At 44.5% G+C, this 21,960-nt stretch overlaps 1 protein-coding gene across 1 annotated transcript in view; it reads right to left on the reverse strand.

The window, feature by feature from the left end:
• Window positions 1-16,328, reverse strand: part of LOC146188136 (cytochrome P450 3A8-like) — a 37,562-nt gene extending 21,234 nt beyond the window's left edge. Inside the window, exons 1-5 of the mRNA XM_084603078.1 lie at window positions 16,192-16,328; window positions 8,228-8,324; window positions 4,083-4,135; window positions 1,090-1,186; window positions 529-654 (exon numbers count right to left, since the gene is read on the reverse strand). Coding sequence (XP_084459204.1) covers window positions 529-654; window positions 1,090-1,186; window positions 4,083-4,135; window positions 8,228-8,324; window positions 16,192-16,283 — 465 coding nt within the window. The 5' untranslated portion in view covers window positions 16,284-16,328. The remainder of the gene's footprint in view (window positions 1-528; window positions 655-1,089; window positions 1,187-4,082; window positions 4,136-8,227; window positions 8,325-16,191) is intronic.
• Between the last annotated feature and the right edge of the window lie 5,632 nt (window positions 16,329-21,960).

The raw sequence follows: 21,960 nt of genomic DNA on the forward strand, positions 1-21,960 counted from the left end.
TTGCGCAGTCGTTAACATTTATTGTATATTGACCCTTTAGTTTTGTGTTATTTTTTGCTGTATTATGTTTAACTTTCTTTAGTTCACCCCCATTCCCCTCTGCAATGCCCTTGGGCCCTGAGGGTAAATAAATAAATAAATATAGGCGAACTTGGCATGCATGATGCATTTTGTGCATAGAATCTGGGATATATCTGACCTGTCTCTTAAGGGCGGTTTTCAAATTTTTGACTCAATGTTAACAAGATTTTAAGTTAGGTTTTTGAACACGTAGTTCAAAGATTTGTGAAAAGCCATGGCTTCACAATAAACACTTTCTTGTCCCGCCTAATTTTGCGGTTTTAAATAAGCTCCGCTGAGGAAGATTGAATATCTTTCATGGCGCAGGGGAATTTGCTAGAACCCGCTGCACCTGTTTGTGTTGAATACGATGATGGTTACTACAAGAACAGTCATGGTAGTAACCACTCCCTAATGGACAGTTTTGAATTTCGAAGGGACTCGACACGACAAGCTGAGTAGACACACCTGCTTCATCTTGTTTGACGTGAATGCTTGCGAGAGGCAGGTGCGCGTCCGTTTCCAGTGCGCTCCCTTGGCGTGGATGATGCCCTGGCCGAGGAAGCTGTGCTCTTCATCCGTCCGCATGATGACCTGGAAACGAGCGCGAAGGAATAAGTTTTCCGGACAAGTGTCATAGTGAAAGGCGGTAAATGAATTTAATGTGGTCCCTCCCTTGCGCACCACTTGACTTCACAATTGCTGTCCTGCTAACTTCCGCTTGTTACAAAATGTTTACCGCTGGTATTAAACTACGCCGGTCCTCCACAAAGTGTTTTTACTACAATGACTTTACATTTTACTATCTTGTATGTTACTTTGCAAATCTATTTCAGTTCAGTTCAGTCGTTCAGTCGTGTCCGACTCTTCGCCGGACACGACTATTTACTTTCTTACATATCCTGCAAAGCAACTGCTGAAAGATTTCGCTGCGTGGCCGGTTCAGAGACCGTGAAAGTTCTTAGCCGGCAATGGAATATCCATCAAAGCGTTGGGATCAGTGACAGTGTGCATAGCGCAGATACGTACTCCTCTGTCCGTGCAATTCTGGAAGTTCTTTATGAAGATATACGAGAGGAAGTCCAAATCCTTGACCACCAACATAGGCAGATCGCCATTGTAGAATCTTCAAAGATGAAATTCATTGTGGCGTCCTGACTAAAGTAGCACGGATAGAGTATGGCTAAACAGGTGCGCGCAAATTACAACACAGTGCAATACATTACGGTACATTACAATACAATTCAACACAATACAACTTTATTTTCCAGAAAGAACTCGATGGTACGTCTCGTGGGCTAAGAGCTACACAAAAGGTTGACGAGGCCCAAGAGACCATTTACAAGGTAGTAGCATAACAAAGCATTGAAAATATCTCTACTAATAATGTCAAAGACAAGAAATGGAACAGAATGGAACTATAGTTATTTTAAATACTGTAACCCGCAATGAACTAAAAGAGGCACTTCGTAGAACAATAAAAATGTTATACGTTGCAAGATAAGCAAGACACACAGATCATAGGTGCACAAAAAAAATGTCATTGTTTTTTGTTCAATCCCTCTGTATAACCGTATTTCTGAAGTGTTATTGACAAGTTATGCGTTATTGACTGGTATCTATAAAACCAACGGAAACGAGGAACAGCACCAAGCATCAGTATTTCTTCTTTCCACGCTAATATTTCACCGCTCTAAAGATGCAAAAAAATTTAACAGGCTTATAATTTCATTACATGACAAATAGACTGATTGTAATAAACGAAATTCGTACAGCTTGTCAACACTTACTATATAAAAGGATTCAAATGCGTCAGTTGTACTTTCCATGGGTTCAATGTCGGTAATGTAGCGAATATTATTTTTTCCGTATGACTATGAGGTTATTTAAATTAGTTTTGGCAGTTGTTCACCAAACTAGACGGCAGTATTTGATATGTGAGTTAGATTGAGCATGATATATGTCAATTTTTATCAATGGTGGAAGTATTCTACGACAGCGAGAGAGTGCCCCTCTAACAGAGCAAAGCTCTTTGCAAAGGTAATCAACATGAGTGCCTCAGGTTGAGATGTGAGGAAACGTGTACGCCAAAGATTTTATGCTGATTAACAATCTCTGTGTCTTGGCACACAATTTTATGGCATAACTTTTGTGCAGTTTGTTTTAGCGCGAAATATAATTGCTTTATTTTTGCCTAAATTAACTTGAAGGCGATTTAACTTCGACCAGTTAGCTGGGATAAAATATTACACTTTATTATTAAGTTATCAACATCAGGGCCATAAATTACAATAGTGCTATCATCAGCGTGCAATGCAAACTTTACTCTATTATCTCTACGAAGTCATTAATATATGTATTAAATAATGAATCACCTAAACGCTTCATTGCGGTACACCTTGTTTTATTTGTAAAAAGGTATGAGCTGTAGTGTTTAACAAAAACTATCTGAAAATTGTTGCTGAGGGGTTCCGAAACCTTGGATTTTGGGAAGAAGAATGTTATGATCCAGGCAGTCGAAGGCCTTACAAATAAATACAAATACAAATAATTTTATTTAGCATCAACACTGATTATACAGTACTCGTGATGCTGCAGGGTGCTAGCAAAAAGCCTGCGATGGCTTGACAAAGGCTAGCACCCCGCTTACAGTGCAATACAGCAGCGGACAAAACACAACAAAACAAGAAAAAGCCCTTATAAACATAACGACGGCTTTATATATTACAGAGTACATTTAGAGGATAGGACTAATATTGGGTGGTAAAGAACTGCATGTGTTAACAATATTTTGATTTGAGGACATACTGTTGTATAGATTCACTGGACTTGTTAACAGAGGAATTAAGAGCTTGTGGTAGCATGTACATCAACATTTGGCGGCCATAGTTGGTACGGGTATGGGGAATCTTCCAAACCTCATGGCTTCGTGTGCCATACGTTTTTTCAACTGGAGTCAGCGTTGCAAGTGTTTCAAGGAAAGCGTCACTATTTATGCGATAAGTATGATAACGTATTAGCAGAACTGCGTTGAACAGGTTCGGTAATGGTTCTAATCTAAGGTCATGAAATATAGGTTCTGTGTGTGCGTACTTGTAACCTACATGCTCGAAAATGACGCAGCGAAAACACACCTAGTATGTGTTTCCGTCCAGGGGGATATGCTTGGTCTTGAAAAGTGCTGGAAAAAGGCGGTCGTCACTTCTGCACCTTTAGTTGCTCGTCACCTATCAATTTTTAAGGTTACTCCTTCAGGTGAAAGTACTCTGCGAAATTTGAAATATTTGTATCTGCTACATGAGAGTTTTCAACGGCGGCCGATTTCTTTTTCAATTGAGCAAGAAGGCAGTAGAGTGGTGTTGCAGAACAAAGTACCTTTGAATTCTCAATACATTTTAATTCCACTGTGATACGTAGCTGCACATGAAAGGGTCAGCTGAGAAGACAGCGGGTGGCTGAGGCACCTTGTCGTCTGAGGGTTAACGGCAATATATTCTACAAAGTTATTGACGACTGCATGCAGTTCCTGTTACCATGAATAGAACTCTGCAACGTTGACTACATGAAAGCACGAACATGCGAAAAATTACAAAAACCGGTCGAGCGCCGAGGCTGATTTTAGTGCACTGTCCTATCTCTTTGCTTTTTAGCTGTGGCAAAAGTAAACAGTAGTGTGCTAATAACGTCCTTCTTAATAAACTTAGATTGAAATAAACGTTAATACAAAGGTAACAAAATGACATAATGTCTGCCTAATTTAGCTGGTCGAAAGGTTGAACTGGATTTAGTTATGGTTCACTGTAATGGTTGGCGATTCAGGTTTGAGTTCAGTTCAACATCATGGGCGACACATTACTATCTGGGAAAAAAAAGACCAAGGAGGACCCTGAAAACGTGGTACCAAACAAAGTTTACCGCTTTTTATACTATGCGAACTGACGGTTGAATTTGTGGTGATGGCAATAAAAAATATATCTGCGGACACAGCTGCAATAGAAAAAGACTTGAAATCCAACACTCACCCAAATACGTCTCCATACTTGCTGCACCATTCTGTGAGCGCGTGCACAAAGCCCTGCAATGGAGTGAACTGAAGCTGAGGCAATGCGGTCTGAGCTTTGGAGTAGAGGCGTGCGTTTCACTCAAGAAACTGATGCCTAAATACTCGACAAGTCATAGCATACAATAGCCATTCGCACGTTTTTGGAGTGAATTTGTTTAATAATTGTTGGCCCTCCTTGGCCTGACGCCTATGTTTGTTCCGCTGTTTTATTGAGTAAACTCATATTTACCGAAATTGTTTTTCAGCTCGACAAGGTGGTGTATACATTCAAAACTGGCAGCGGTATCGGCAGTTATCGAAGGACACCATCTGTAATTCTTGAAAGAGCCTGCTTCCAATGCAGGTGCAATGATGAGTTTAAAGGGTGCTTCCGCACCGATGCTTTGGTGCTGGCACAACCCAAGAAAGCAGCCGCAGATGATGTCCGCAAAGGGGCCCTTCCACCAGCGGCGTGCTCCGGTTATCAAAACATTGCGGCCAATTCTTGTTCCTGACATTGCAGCATAGCGAGGAGGGGCGACGCGTTATCGTCCTCATCATCATTACTCCAGGCTGAATATGCTAAATGCAGCGCAAATAAATTTCCAATAACCCTCCAATTAACCTGGTGCAGTGGTAGCTTCATCGATGCGAATTGCAGAATCTCATCCGTGAACCTAATTTTCTGCTGGCCCTTGCTACGCTTGCTTTCCATTCTTTGATTTTGATTAGAATGCCATTAACTCGAGCTGCTTCCCTGAGCCACTTTGCGCACCTTCTATCTCTACGTTACACCTAACATTTTTCTTTGTGTATATCACTCTGCTTGCTCCCGATGTTAAGTTGAAGTTTTCCGTCAGCCTCCACTTCTCAGCTCTGTAGGCGAGTACTGGTAAGGTAAACTGTTGTAAGCTTTCATGTTTAGGGATATGCATCGTTTCGAGGAAGACGCAATTGTCCTGGCGGTTTCTGACCCCCAAAGCCGAACTCCCATCACCGACTCGAGGTTCGCCTGTGAAAGTTATATGCGCGGTGAGGTGGGCACACTGGCTCACCGCTTCCTTTAAAATGCCGTCCGCGGAGTGGAATCCCAGCCCCGGCGCATCGCGTGGCCGCCGGCCCACCAGGGACTACCTGGAAACGAAGCAGTAAACTCCGCTGCTCGCGCGCTTATCCTCCGGGCACCCAACCTCCGATCCCCCGATGACGAGCTAGGCCGACCGCTGCTGCGGTTCTGAGAAATTATTGACGACTGAAAAGCTCGGCACCAATGATACCCACCTCCGGCCAAGGACCTGTCGAAGGCCAATGAAAGCGTTCTGCGACAGCTGCAGACCAACACTTTCTGGTGTCTAGCCCAGACTGTTCACTACGACATAAAGGTGAAACCCGAATGCCCACACTGTAAAGAGAGTCGTTCCTCTTTCCCACATGTTATGGACATATCAACCTAACCCCACTTTCTTCCCCGACCCGACCCCACTGTAGATGTTTAGGAGGCATTCCTATTCAGGTGCTCGTTGGTTTGGGCCCAAAAGGTCCTGGCCCGCCATGTTCGCGAGACGGCTGGCACTAGTGGCAGACCGGGTTGGGGATGCTGGCCAACTGAGGCCGGCGTTCAACAGCTTCGTCGGCTCGCGCCTCCTCTTTGATGCAGAAGACAAAACGTTTCACAAGCCAGCAAAGCCGGTGAAAGTGTGACAGATGCTGCGCTTTTCGTTTCCTGTAAACCAGTGAAAATTGTACGTAGCACTGCAACGAATGCCCATAAAAGGCAGATGATGAGAGGCAAATGATAAGAGAGGAAGGGTAGGCTTTCGTCATTCTCCTTTTAAGGGACAACTAAGAGAACCACTAATTTTTTTAGTTGCGAATGTTTGTTTCCCTTGTGTTTTTTTTAGAAGCCTTGAGGCGACTCTTTTTAAGGGAGCGATGCCACGAATCATGGTAACCCTTGTTTCCGGTAATAACCACTGGCGTGCGTCCTTATCAATTTTGCTTGCACCACGAAGAGCAATCTTATGTACAGGGTTTGTCAGAAGCCCTGAAGCCAAATGATCTTCGTCTCAACCACAAAATGAAGCTGTCACGGCACAATTAAAGACTAAAGGGGCGGGAAATGCTGTGACACAGTTTCTTGCGGTGGTAAGAAATTATTTGGTAACATTTGAAGTGACCTTTCACTTTTAACGGTAGCGTGACGCCTACATTTTGTGGTTTAGACGAAAAAAAAAAAAAAACCATTGACCTAAGGACTTATGACGAAGACTGTAAAGATATAAGTCTATAAACCACCGTGGTAAACAAAATATTGAGCGAAGTCGAAATACGTTTTATGTGCAAGCTCGTACTGCGTTTATTAACGTGTGAACATTAAGGAGGTATGTCGGCAGTTTTGGCGTGTGCAGTACTTATGCGCATTCCAGAAAGGGACCTAATTGGTATACCGGAAAACTAATTGTGTCATTGAATAGAGCGTTAAAGAAGGCGTGCTGGAATTGAGAAAAGTCGATGTAGTTTAATTTGTTAATCAATTACAGTTATTTAGGCATGCAAAAGGGATATAAGATGGCTGTCTGCCTACTTCCGGTCACGTGTCTTGGTGGACGTAAATGAGTAACATTGTTACGTCGAAGTCGGTGTGGCGTCATAAGGTCACACCAAAAGTCGGCATTTCAGTGCAAAAGTGTGAATGTATTTGCAAAAAGGGAGCAGTGCAGAACCACAGTGCAGAAATGCGAATGCCTGAGCGTTGCTGCTGCACACGGTACATCACGCACCTCTTGTCGAACACAACCAGCGTTCCGTTGAACGCATTAAAGTTCACCGGTGTTCTAAAATTGGTTTAGGAAAGACGCCGTATCTGTCACTCGCGGATTCCCGCTGACACGTCTCGCGGACAACACAGCAACGCTCAGGCTTGCGCATTTCTCCACTGCAGATTCTTCAGTGATCTCGCTATGCAAATATAGAATAATTATCCGATACGTAAATATTTTCTTCACCTTGTTTGTATTTCATACATATAATGATGTATAACAGTCCCTAATATTCAGGGGATTCCCCTAAATATTAGACCATAAACCATTCCCACTTCGAGTTATAGATCAATTCGCTCTCGCCCTACCATGTGCTCTGCTAGCCGTCCTGGTTAGCTCAGTCGGTAGCGCAACGGCCCCGGAAAGGCGGTGGTGCCGGGTTCGATCCCCGGATCAGGACGATTTTTTCTTTAACTACGAAGTTTCTGAGAAAGCTGTATAGCTTTCCTTTGTAGCAGTATGACTGCGCTTGGGTGGATGTCTCTGAGTAATTATTCCCTTATTAGAAATCTACTTCCCCTTTGGGGGATTCCCCTAAATATTAGACCGAAAGCCCCTCCCCTCTATAACGCTTTTTGTATGCACTGAGGGTAGAAATAGCCGCAACGACAAGAAACTGCTTTGATGTTTTTGGTCGGATGGCATCTTTTGAGTGGTACTTGTAGCGGCACTCATGTGTTTATTTTGGCTATAGAACACCGCAGATGGAAGCTGGTAACCGAGTAAAAAAATTAGCATGTTTCGCCGCCAATAATGGTGCTCAAAATGCTGCAGGGATGACACCTTTGTGCTAAAGCTTCCGACTGTAGTGGTATGCTTCTCTGGTACTGGCACAGTATTCACTCCTGTGAGGTAGGTATGCATTTCTACAAGGACAGCGTCGATGCACCCTATTTCTAGAGCATACCGGTCACTGCGTAAGGTATATTTTTAGCTGATTGCGTTAGTTCAGACTGCCAGGTAGATATAGCCTATCCATGACAAAGAGAATCATCTATACTGTGTCACTTAAACATTGTCGTTCTGCACTTGGTCAATCTGCACAGTCAGTTAATCTTCCTCCTACCACCGCAAAAGACATGAATTTTATTTGAAATGTTTTGATTTTTTTTTTACTGTTGTTCCCATTTGAATGCCTCGGCCTAGTAACTTATTTCTAGCTATACATAGGAAGGGCGTACTTGGTGTTTCTTCTCTGCGGGATCATGGTACTTCACTTCAGTTGAGATGCAAGACTATGTTCCTATAGCTTGTTAGGCGTACACCAGGACAGCGAAAGAATTGAGAAGTTGCGTGTATTTTGCACCTTGGTGTGATACTCAGCCAGGTTGCCCCACAGAAGGCTCGGTTCGGGGCCTGGCACGCCGATGTCCTTGAAGTAGCTGAACGTTTTCTGTCGGAATCTACGCAAAATAAAGAAAGGTATTACATTAAGGTCTCCTCGCCAAACTGCTGCAATGGCAGAGGAAATGTCAGGAGTGCTAGTAGTAGCAGCTTTCTCAATGTGTAGGAAAAAGGTAAGCGTTTGGAAAGAACTCCCCTTTTCTACGCAATGGAGTGTTGGATTGACTGCGCCTTTTGCTCCCTCTCTCAGGCGATATAATAGTCTTTTTACTGCTAAATAATTGTCGTGTTCGAACACAATGATTATCCATGTGCACGTGAGTTTCGCTTTTTATCATAGTATATATTTTCATTGCTGTCTCTGCCACAAAACGGGTTGAGGACTAGTGAAGTTGCCTTGTGCAAATGTTTTCTTGATTTTATCGGACATAGAACTGGATATTTTATGGAAATAAACTTTCATTCCTTCATTGTTTCAGGGCCTTTGCTGCTACGTGTCATCTCCCTGGACAGAACATAGCCTTCAGTGACATCAGCGGCAAGTGACGATGAAGCACTTCAATTAGATAGCAGACGCACCGCAGCTCGTCAGGACACGATACAGCGCTGCAACCCTGGAGTATGTGGAGTCAAGGAGGTATATACATCACCGGTATCCGAATCGCGCCAGCTTTGTTCGCGTGCTATCGAGCAGTGGTCTGACGCACGGTGTCGGGGCTCAAAACGAGCTGGACGCCCGTTCGTTGATTTAATCTTGATATTGTCGCTTTTCCTTAGAATTAATTAGCCGTTGATAATTACGTGATGGTCTGCCACAAACTGTAATGTTTTTCTCACTCTTTACTTATCAGCGGCACTCTGAAGAAGTAAGCGCAGATTGTTGCGTTGCTTCCCTCTCACGTCAGAGCGTTCACACGAGCACTATAATCACGAATAAGCCCATAAAGGAGTAAAAAGGGGGTAGCACGTCCTCGAACGCACTCCCTTTTTAGGCTGTCGCATTCTCTTTAAGATATATGTGGTGTATTTGCAGAGCTAGAGATACAGAACATCTGTTATCGGAAAAAGAAGCTGATTTTCACTTCAATACATGGCCTGTAGCAATTACTAAGATTTTAACCTATGTTTACGTTTTGAATTGCCAAAAGCAAAACGCCTGTTGCAGCCGGTTAAGTGTCCTGCCATTGAAGACTGCGGGAAATAAATGTGATTAAAGGTGGGAATCTGCCTGTGTTGTCAAGTACACCATTCCGTGCATTTAGTGCGATAACTTACCCCAGGGCTTGGAGAGAATACCGTGTCGCTACGAGGAAGTGCCCTAGGGGCATATCACACCTTTTTACTCCCTTACACGGTAATTTGTGTTTAGACTGTAAGGAAAAAACAACACCATGGCAAATGAATGCAACATTACAAAGCACGCAGCCGCGCAAAATAACTGCTCAGCAGCGACGGAGATCGACAAGACGCAGGCTCCAAAGTGGGATCCAGTGGAGAGCGAATTTGTATTACAATGTTTTTCTTAACATATTGTCACGATTAAGGTTAGCTACGTAGCGACATTAGCAATGTTTGAAGAAATAAGAAATATCTAAGCGGCGGTTTAGCATGTTTATGCGGAAAATATATGGAAAATGATATTTCACTGGGTGCCTCATCAACAGCTAATGCTAATGATAATGCTAGCAAAATGACTTCGCCCAGTACATATACAACACATGTGCTGTGACATAAAGGGATTGCAGGAATGAAAGACGCAGCAGCTCGGCTCTCACAGCCTCTATACTGACTGCGACTTAAGTTCATCTTGATTACACCTGAAACGGAAAGGCAGTCTCATGAGACCGAGACGGAACAGCACGTCTGTTTGGTCCTGTGTTTATTACAGGGCCAAGCTATCCCGGCTAAACTACAAGAATGACAGCATTTTTAGCATCTGTCTGCATGACGAAAGGGCGAGGTTCGACTCCCAGTGGCCAGCGGTGTATCAATGGCAGCAAACTTCCACGTGGGGGGCCTCCGGCTTGCTTAGGAAAATTCCATCACGCACAGATACATCCCTACTATTTGATGTGGCACCCAATATATGAATAGCCTCTGAACGACCGAGATTTCAAGTACCAATGACTGCACTTCGCAACATGCACAATATGCTCTTTAAAAGTGTCTCCAGGGGCCAACGGCGGAGAAATCACGCATAACCTTGAGCGCACTAATCGGCTTTGCAGCTTAGCTGACCCTGAAACACCTACTACAGTATGCCATTACACGAATATATTTTTATGCTATGCTATCACCTACGCGCAGTTTAATGAAAGGATAGCCTGTGTTTGCCCCTAAGATACCTTCGGACACCTTGCAAGCACATCTCGGCCGACGAAATGCAAAATGTACAAAATCCTTGATGGTGACCTCTTGTGTCTGAGCCAGTAGGAAGCGAAAACGATCTTTCAAGAGATAGCGAACGTTTACATGTGTTAGAACCGAGATAAGGTAGAAAACAACCTAGCACTAAAGATGCGACAAGAGATAATTCGAAATATATCAACGTGCGAGATGTCCCCCTATTCAGGTGGAACAGAGTACCTACTGATGCTTCCGTGGTAACCAGAGCCGCCAGGCCAACGCTACCCTTGTGGATTGCGCGCCCTATGAAAAAAATTGCTGTGGCTCAACTTGGTTAAGCCCGGGGATTCGCTAAAGATAGACCAACCAGTTCAGCTAAACATTCAAGCTATGCCTATTCAAGCTATGCCAAGCCAAGCGTAGCCAGGCGGCATTGCTTTTGCTATTCCCCGGGCTTAACCAAGTTGAGCCAATGTACGCGCTCCTTTTCGAGACGTTTCCCTCGTTCTTCTGAAGTTTCTTGAGCGCGTCGTAACCACTTAGTTACATTCAAACGTTCAGCACTGGAAAGACTTGAGTCCTCCCTAGCGTTAAGTGCACTCATTAAACTGATTTCAGACTCCCTAGAGCTAGAACGCATTCGATGAGCTGCATCTTGTGCCCGGCATTTATAAAGCCGCTGTTCCCATTGTTGAGCAGTTTCCGCAGCCCTCTGCCTCTTCCTGGCTTCGCATTTGCGAGCAGTTTTCTCCTTCTGCTTACTACTCGATGGCATGGCCAAGCGCGGCGCGTTTCCACCGCCGTGTTCTCCGACGAGCCGAGCTGGGGCCCCTTTTCTTTGCACCTGGCATGACGGATGGATGGATGGATGGAATAGAATATAGGAGCGACCCCTTTGAAACGGGGTGGTAGCTGTGCTATCGTGCTCATTTTCCTCCCTATATCTTAATTATTGGTTTAGATCGGTTAACTATACCATCATTCTATTTAATAAATTTTTGTTCCTACATTACTAACATTATGTCACTTCTCTGCTTTTAAGCCATCAATCTTCCAGTCGTTTTTTGCTAGCTTCCACCGCCGGTTTATTCACCCGGCCACTGGCATCTCTAAACCCCAGAGCTTCAGGAACAGTGACTGCGCCTGCATCGACTTCCGGATGGATACCATTACATTCGAGTATAATATGGTCAATGGTTTCACTGGACTTACCACATACAGCACATACGTCATCTTCATTGTTAAATTTCTCTTTGTAGCTGCGTGTTCTAAGGCACCCTGATTTAGCTTCAAAAAGTAGGGCACTGCCTCTTGAGTTATCAAAGAAAGCTTCCTTCCTGATCTGCATATTCCACTTTCGGTATAATTCCACACTCTGTTTCTTTTCCATCGAATTTATCCAATTTTTACCTTCTGGGTTTTTCACCTGTTGCTTAACGCTCTTTATTTCTCCGTCCTTGTGACTAGCATACTTACAACTTAGTTTCCTAGTTCTTTTCCTCCATTGTGAGTCCACGCTTTTTAAGTATAGGTTTTTAAATAATTTAGCTGCCCATCTGTGACACCGAGAGTAGCGCCACTGGTGAGCGGCGCGCTAAGCGCGGCGCGTGTGCACCACCGTGTTCTCTGACGAGCCGAGCTGGGGCCCCTTTTCTCTGCACCTAGTATGACGTCACATCGACAGTAGCACTGGGATGACTTAATTGCCTGTGCCGGAACTTGGAATCGGGTTTCGCGTGTGTACCGGGAGCCAACGACCTCTCCACAATTTTACCTGCTCGTGTCGCCTTTTGTCCGAAAACAGGATACGAGATGGGTCGCTAAACGACAGGCTTCAATACGGGAAAGACGCACTAATGACGGCTACACAAGCTCTGTTGCGGGGATCGCGAGGGTTCCGGGAACGGGAACAAAGGACCCGAGGTGAGAAGGAAAGCAACAGAAGGACAGTGGGGCAGAGAGGAACGAGAGACTCTCTAGAGCCGGTCAACCCAGCCTCGTCTCCAGAGGGACGACTGCCTGAAGATACGAAGACGGCTCGCTAGTCCTGGCGGCGCGCCTATTAATTCCGCGAAGTCAGAAAATGATAATGTATAGCTGCCGTTAGGCAAACTGTTATTCTAAGTCCCATTCACTCCTAAAGACAGGCTGAGCTGGCTGGTCGTAATTACGGGTGGACCCTCATCTATTGCGAAAACACAAATCCGGAGGTTTAGAGGATAGGAAAATAGTCTAACGCATGTGTGTACACTTCCAGTGATTTCATACTATAGGCAAGCGTCAGCCCGTGACGTCAGTGGAGGTGCAGTCGCGCTGGCTACAGCAGTGACTTTCGGGCTGTAGGCAAAAGCCCGTGCCGTCTGCATTGGATGCGCGGTACTTGCTGTGTTTTAGAGCATAATTCGCGATATTCTTGCAAGCTTCGGTGCGGTTGGTTGCGCCACGAGGCACGAAAAAGAAAATGGCACCTGTTTTCACATGTTTCTTGCGGTCGGATAAAGATGAGAGCGAAGGGTAGCGGCTTTGAGCGCGGCAAGTAGGCCCTTCGGAGACAGATTGCCTTCGCGTGTAACGTGCGTTGCACTTCTACACCGGTGTTCGGCCGCACGACGAAGAGTGCAATAGCACGCGACTGCATCTTGTGCACATTTTGTTGTATATACTATAAAATTATAAGAAGTTGTGACCCAATATCCTGTATGCGCATGATCTTAATCGAAGGCAGGAAACCTGCGCTGTGACACCCCATTCACCTGCAGTACTACACGTTTATATGTACGTACAGAAAAGGACACAAAAGCCGCTGCGAAGGTAACTGCAGTTACCTCCTACGGTCCCTCCAGCGTGATATTGCCGAAGCAGGCCCGGTCTTGTGAAGTAGCTATTCTCTGTTTTCACTTTCGCGATTTTCAACGAGTGACTATTCATCACCGGTCCTAGAAAGTGAGTAAACATATCGTTAGGACCCCTGCAAAGTCATGTAGAGTTATATCTCAGATTATTAAATCTTCTTTTGAAGGTCATTAAGAACTTGACAACGAAATAAATATCCACGTACAACCTAGCTCTAGCTTATCGGGCAGGATATATATAACTATATATATGGTGTATGGAGTTTAATGTCCCAAAGTGGATTCGGGTATGAGGGGTGAAAAATAAGCATTATAAGATGACGCAAGTTTGAATAAAAATATTCCAAGTATATTAAAAAAAAGATCCGCAGATCACTTCAATTTCGCAGCAAGACATTGCATTTGCGCTTGTGCACCTCTCCTACATAGAACAAAGAGAACGAAATGAGAGCATTCTTAAAAGCCTTCATGTATACATATTAACCTGTGAATGACCCTAACGCGTCTGTGCGATGAAACAGACGAAAACGTTTTCCTTTTTTATCGACCGAGATAAAACAAGTTAGCAGTGCACTATAGGCGAATTTTCCGAAGAATCATAACATGAAATTCTGTCCCTTAAGTTACAGGCACAGTGAGCTAGAGATATGATTTCTAGTTCCCCATAGTTGCCGGTAATAATTGTTCTTTAGAGTGAATAATTGTGCTTGGAGCAGCAGAAAGTCCATCAAAAGAGTCTAGAAATATGATTTCTAGTTCCCCATAGTTGCCGGTATTAATTGTTCTTTAGAGTGAATTAATGTGCTTGGGGCAGCGGAAAGTCCATCAAAAGAGTTTTCATATGAAAAGCTCACTTCCAGTCATTCATATCATTGTTCTTCATTCATGCGCTAGCAATAGAGGCGCGGGAGTTGAACAGTGGTGTCTATTAGTTTTTGCTGTATAGACTGCGCTTTCTCTTTTTGATTTAACTTTATCAGTCACTGCAGCTGCCCACCGCGTAGGTAGCCGCGCGCTGTTGAGGCCACAGCGAAGGAAGCCAATGCAGTCTTTCACCGGGTAATTCCAGCATTAATCATCCTAAAAAGTGGTGAACTACTCTACAGGCATAACCAACGATTTCTACGCACAATCGAAGTTTCCACTTCAGAATATTCGCACACGCGAGCTGGTTTCGAAAGCAGCGCCGCTTGGCGCTGTGTAGGCACGCTGCGTTTTGCCTACCCCCCATGTGGACGGATGGATGGAATATAGGAGCGTCCCCTTTGAAACGGGGTGGTAGCAGTAGCTATCACGCTCATTTTTCTCCCTATATCTTAATTATTGATTTAGATTGGTTAACTAAACCATCATTCTATTTGTTAAATTTTTGTTTCTACATTACTAACATTATGTCACTTCTCTGCTTTTAAGCCACCAATCTTCCGGTCGTTTTTTGCTAGTTTCCACCACCGATTTATTCACCCGGCCACTGGTATCTCTAAACCCCAGAGCTTCAGGAACAGTGACTGCGCCTGCATCAACTTCCGAATGGATACCATTGCATTCGAGTATAATATGGTCAATTGTTTCACTGCAGTTACCACATACAGCACATGCGTCATCTTCATTGTTAAATTTCTTTTTGTAGCTGCGTGTTCTAAGGCACCCTGATCTTGCTTCAAAAAGTAGGGCACTGCCTCTTGAGTTATCAAAGGAAGCTTCCTTCCTGAACTGCATTTTCCATTTTCGGTATAATTCCACACTCTGTTTCTTGTTCATCGAATGTATGCAATTTTTACCTTCTGTGTTTCTCACCTGTTGCTTAATGCTCTTTATTTCTCCGTCCTTGTGACTAGCATACTTACTAGTTAGCATGTCGCTGCCGATCGCAGCGTCACCTTTGTTTACAAGCATGAGGCTTGTCTATAGAAAAAGAAAACGCTGGCGGAGAACGGATTCAAAATAAGGAGTTCTCCATGCGAAGCTAGTACCGGGCTTCATAGCTATGATTTCTTTATTTCCTGCTTAGACAAGGGGACTCAAAGCCCTGGAAATTCGCAGTTTGTGGAAGATGGCAATGGCTGTTTGTCATGCAGCTGTCAATTTGCGTTCGTCGCGGGATCATTTTATTGAAAGTGTTTTGTTCATTACAAAAGTGTATCGAGCCCAAATTGAACTCCGCGAGGGGTGAGCATTTTCGATGACACTGGCACGCCTCAGGAAATTGTTATATAACAATTCGTGCTTGTGTTGCGCTGATGCATTGCACGCGTTTATCTGAATCTGGTCGAACATTTAGAAAAATCCCCCAATATGGAGTAGATTTGTGTTAAGGGAGTAATGTGTGATTGACATCCACCCAAGACAAACTTTATAGTTGAATACAAATTAGTCCTGATCAGGGGATCGAACCCGGGATCACCGCCTTTCCGGGGTAGTCACTCCGTATTTGTGTCGTTGCTACCAGCGCAGCCGGTCATCCCGCGTGCATATTGCAACATGCTCTCACGCTGTGCATTCAGCGTCATCATCCCCATAAACTTTCACCTGTGTGCAATACAGTTCATCCGTGGTACGGAGTTTAAATGCATTAAAACCATCTTTTTTTTCTGGGCGAGAGCAACCAGTCTGAAAATCGGCAACATGAATGCATACAATTTGCGCTGAACAAATCAATTTGCTGAAGATCCACGTATCTAGCGTAGAACTCTTTTTCTACATTAGAAGGGAGTACGTAGATACGCACCTGATGAGCTTGAAGAGCAGGTAAACGATGAGAGCCACGGAGGCCGTCCAGATGTACGTCTCGAAGTTGGAGACGAGGACCTGCCCAGCCATGGCGACTGCTTCGATCCGAGTGCGGAGAAACGGTGGACCTAAACATGTAATAGCGACTGTTTTTCTCGCGACGTCGGCGCTTTTAGCTGATAATGCGTTTTATCTGCTTTGCCGCACTTGTGTGTTATTATTTGTACTTCTCTGAGGTATTATTATCAAGGTACGTATACACCGCTGGCCTTCGTGTAGTGCCCCTGGAGAGTCAAATCGCCCGCATTTGCTCTGATAAGGTTCGATGATGATAAGTTCATTAGGTCATTGTTTCAAGACAGCGCAGCGACGTTTGGGTTAACGTTCGTCACATTTCCGGACAAAGGAAGCTAGCCATTCAGTGTGCGATGGGCCTAAATTGGACCGGATAAAACATCACCGTCTCTTCGGTTGGTAAAGGACGATAGTAAGATTATAACGTAAAGACAAGAGCTGTGACAGAGACCTGCAAGCGCCATTGTAATGGCCTGTAACACCTAGAAAGTCTGTACTCCTGTCGCGCACGTATTGAGATCTGTTTACGTCCCTTCTTCAGAATGCATAGTAGATAACTGCACGTTGCTTGAATATGCACGTCATTGTGCTTTGTTCTCGTCTTTTAAATATCTATCGCGGTTTCTGTTTCGGATTGATTAGATTCTATTGTAGTGTAGTTCCTGGCACACCGACAGGGACATGGACAAGATACAAGAACATGGCATTGTGCCCTCACTTGAAGCAATGAGGACGACAGAAAATAACAAGAATGTAGTAAAACCATAGTAAAATAGTCATGAGTTTCTATTCTTGGTTAAAACTGCCACCATGTCATCGTGGTTTTGGCGCTCGAATGCGGTACCGAAGAATGCGGGATCGAATTCCGGACGCGGCGGCCAGTTTTCGATGGAGGCGAGAAGCGAGGCACCCGTGTGCTGTGCGATGTGATTGCACGTTAAACAAGTCCAGGCGATCAAAACTTCAGGATAGTAATGCTTTTCTGTTCCGGCTTTGCGTGCTACGACTAGCCGTAGCTCACAATAGCCGCGAACAGTGTTCCATAGCGCATTTGTCTGAATATATTTGGTTTGACGTCAATGCTCGTTCAACGTGTTAAACAAGTAAATGCATATTTATGCAAGCTGGGTGTTTCAGTTTACTTGACTGGAGGTGTAGTATAAGGAAGAAGAGTCGGCAGCCGTCGCAGCGCCCCATCCATAACAGTAGGTAGGGCCTGCTTCTTTCAAGATGGTTTCGAAGCAATTGTATTCCATGGACGCTATTATGATCTGGCACAACTCAAGAATGCAGCAGCTGATGCCCCGTAAAGGGGTCCCTTCTGGAAATGGCGTGCTCTGATTATTGCGGTTAATCGTCTTGCACCTGACAGTGCAACATAGCAGGGAGCGGACAGGTGCATCATCACCATTATCAACAACAGTAAGACTAAACTTAGTGCAGACCAAAGACCTTTCCTACATTCCTCCAATTAACCGAGTCCTGTGCTGGCTGAACTGCTTGACATTTCCGAACTTCTTAACTTCATCCGCCAAGCGAACTTTCTGCCTTCCTCTGTTAGGCGTGATTTCCCTCGGAAGCCGCTCTGTCACCCTTAACTACCATCGCTTATCCCTCCTTCGCCTTACAGGTCCTGCGCATCCTCATTTCTTCTTGATTTTGTTTAGAATGTAATTAAGTCGAATCGGTAATAGGAAGTTTTTCTGCCGACCTGGATGATTTTAGGTGATAATGAATTTTATCGCTATTACGCATTCCTTTCTTATTTGTACTTCTCCGAGGTATACGCAGTCTGAGTTCGTATCCAGCCCCTGGGCAGTCAGATCACCCGTATTTGCCCTGATAAGGCTCGACTGATAACAAGCTCATTAGGTTATGGTTTCAAGAGACAGCAGCGAATTTAGTGTTAACGTTGTCCGCATTTCCTAAGAAAGGACGAGAGCCTTTCAGTGTATGATTTGCCTAACCTGGAAGGAATAAAGTGCCAGTTTCTTTTCTCTAGGTAAAGAACCACAGTTTATAAGACGAACTTACAGTGAAAGAGACCTTCGTGCATACGTATCTTCAACTCTGTCTTATTTGTGCGAATGAGATCCTGGCGCATACTAGTCGAGCAATTTTTTCAGCGGTGGGCTCTTCCTTTACTTCTATAGCTTCCTGTATTTATAACCATGTCTATGGCTATGACATGTCTCTACCATCTCTACTATGCTTATCTCTTGATGTCACCTCGCCTTTTGTCTTCACAGAATCGTTTATAATTATTGCAGCTGCATATTTGCCATTCACAAAACAATTAGCCGCGGCTGCCGTCGGTAAAGATCTTCAACCTTCGTTTCGGTTGTCTATTTTTTTATTTATTGTAAAGGCTACGGGCACCAAATCGGTCGCCTAGTTCTTAAACGGGGACGAAGTACTTTGAGCTCGAGCTAGTGAAGTGATAAGCTCGATCCTATTGTTATCATTTGCAGCCTGTGGGAAGTGGGTAGTCCTTTTTCGCGCTCATTGTGCGTCTGGTCTTTAGAGTGCGTAGTAGATAGTCGCGCGTTGTTTCAATATGCAATCCTTTGTCTTTTGTTCCCGTCTTTCAAATATTTCTCGCGTGGTCTGTTTATAACGATTGGGTCGATTAGATTCTATTGTAGCGTACATCCTAGCGCGCCGATGAGATATCGACAAGACATGGGAACATGGTAGTGTGCTGTCGCTTGAGGCAGTGATGACGGGACAAAATAACACTAATGTAACAGAACCACAGTCGAATAGTCATGCTTTTCGATTGCTGGTTAAACCCGTCGCCATGTCGCTGCAGTTTTGGTGCTCGAATGCTGTACCCAAGAAGGCGGGATCGAATTCCGAACGCGGTGGCCGGTTTTCGATGGAGGCGAAACGTGAGGCACCCGTGTGCTGTGCTATGCCATTGCACGTTACACAAGCCCAGGCGGTCGACATTTCCGAAGCCCTTCACTACGTTTTCTCTCATAGACAGTCGCTTTGGGCCGTTAAACACCATAAACTAACCAAGGAATCATGGTTGGCGGTTGGCACAAGTCATCTTTAGCCTTACTTAAGTGCTTCGTTTTCTTACCGCGCCTATTGAAAGTTGCGATTAGGTTTTCTATTTGACATATGTCCTGAAACACATTACCTTAGCCCTCTCGGTAATGCTATCGCGGAGTCCATTTATACATACCTTTCGGACCACGCCGTTGTGTTGAGTCTGTTGTAGGCGAGCTGATAAACCAAGAGTAAAAATAAAATTGAAGCATCGTACTATATAACCACGTTATCTCTTATCTGGCGAAGACATTCCCGTTGGAGCAACGCAGATAGTCCGAATGTATTGCCGGCGTTGCGAGGTTCGGGCATATTGTGTGCTATAGCGGGTACAACCGGGTGCGCGGCTTTCGAGGTAGACTACTATTATCCGTTGTTAATTTAAACAGCGCGAACAGGAAGACACGGGACAAGGTAAAAGGGAGCCACAGTACAAGCGCTGACTCACAACTCAGCCTAAGCCTTTACTCCAAGGCCTTACTGTAGCTTCCTTTTACATTGTCCTGTGTCTTCCTGTTCGAGCTGTTTAAATTAACAATGGATGTTAAACCTGGAAAACGCATAAAAAAACACACACGGACAACAGCAAGAGACAGACACACGAGCGCTTACTTCCAACTGATTTTTCAAAAAATCAGTTGGAAGTAAGCGCTCGTGTGTTTGTCTCTTGCTGTTGTCCGTGTGTGTTTTTTATGCGCTTTCCAGGTTTAACATGTCTAACCAACTCGCCCAAACGCTGCCATTATTACCAATGGATGTTTACCAACTCGCCCAACAAAGTATCTTGGTACGACTACAATCAGCCGTTGTTTGGGCTGTGCAACATTTTGGGGCACTTGCATTTTAGCGCAAGGGAAATAAGAGAGGCTCGTTATTAAGAGCATGGTATTTGCCGCTGAGGACGCTGTTCAAGGTGCCGCGGACGGCGTTCTATGCGGAATGTGACTTACGACTGACGTGCAACTTCGCGAAGCGATTTGGCATGCTTATGTGGTGAAAATATACGCGTGAAAAGCATAGCCTTTTGCTGACATCACTGCTTCACCACTACTGCAGTACGCTGAGAAATTGTGTAGTTTGCGTAAGTCTGCTTGCCTAAGCGGTCGACTAGCGACGCAGACAATCTGTTGCTAGTTCATGCAGCTAATACAGCTGTCAGGCTACCATGAACGTACTTCAGCGTTTGCGTTGATACCAAATGAAACATTATGGGTAGCCTCTAGGATTGAGCAAGCCAAGCAATTCATTGACAGTACCATGACGGTACCAGTAAACCATGTGTCTGCATCTTAACTGCGGCTGAAAATGCTCGCTTCATATAGGAGTAGGAGATATGTGTTTAAGGAGAACGACACAATGCGTATGAGACTGTAATGATCTCAAATCGGTTCCTTTTCTCTGGCTTCCATACTGATGACATTGTTCGTTTCTCGATGAAAACGGTGTGGGTTGCAAGAAATGTTTAGAGCGAATTACACATGAAGATACAAAGTGAAAAAGTGAGAACTTTAACGGCAAGCAGGCTACACTAACGCCATCTCAAACAGTCCGCATGGTCTTTCACAGTGATAAATGTTTACTTTGTAAGTGTTCACTAAATAGCGATTTATTCTGTTAATCCAAAGACTTGACTTCGTGTCTAATACATCGGCGCACAACCATGACGATGTTCTTCAAAAGCTTAGCTTACCTTTACTTATATCAGCTATGAGGGGCGCCGTAGTGGAGGGCTCCCGAAATGTATGCCTCCGGGGTTCTTTAACAGACACTGACATCATGGGCGTCTTCTATTTCACTTTCATTGAAACGCTTCGTGTCGTGCAGTCGGAAGCCCGTCTCCCGCGTTTCCATTATTGCGTTAACCAACGGCTGTGGGATAGCCCATAAAAGTTGCATTCTTGATCCATGCGACTTATGCGGGTTGCAGACCTTACGACACAGGCCAAGGAACGCTCTCTGCAGAGCTAAAAACAGCTCGAACAGCGATGGGAACGAGGCGGAGGTGTACTGGTGTGACCATAGTATTGGGGAGCACACTCCTCGGGCTTAAAAGTTCTTCACGCGTTTCGTAGGGCAGCAGATTTTATGGTTACTTTCGTCCATAGGCAAGCGCGTCAGGGCAATTTACAAACATAGTTATAAGATACTCCCTATTATTCGCTAGGCTGTGCATGACAAATTTTTCATGTCCAAGGCATGTTCCGTACTATTATGGTTGGGGCTGCAGGGCACACTCCAGTCACTGGGTCCTCAGTGATTTTATAGTTGCTCATTCACTGTGTGAGCAATCACTTGTTTAGATGCAGTCGTTTTCGTGCAGTTTGCAGCCAGAAGAGAAGAATATAGCTTTGGGAAACGATATGAGCCCTCTTGACTCTGCGCCGATAATGTTACTGTTAGCTTGACATAAAAAAAAAGCAGGGCTTCTGTCCTGCCCTGAAACACATGCTTGCTTAAATCTTCAATATTGTGGTTTAACTGCCATAGTATCTGTAATTCATCGCCGCCGGGATAGAAACTTCTGACGCATCAGCGAGTGTATCTTGGTCAGTTTGGAAACCTGCAATATGTGGTAGAAATGTAGGGTCTAAAATAATATCCATGCTTGACAATTTTCTAGTTAGCGTACCTTATT

Source organism: Amblyomma maculatum, chromosome 5, assembly GCF_055883805.1.
Source record: "Amblyomma maculatum isolate TAMU_Amacu chromosome 5, ASM5588380v1, whole genome shotgun sequence".
NCBI classification, from domain to species: Eukaryota; Metazoa; Arthropoda; class Arachnida; order Ixodida; family Ixodidae; genus Amblyomma; species Amblyomma maculatum.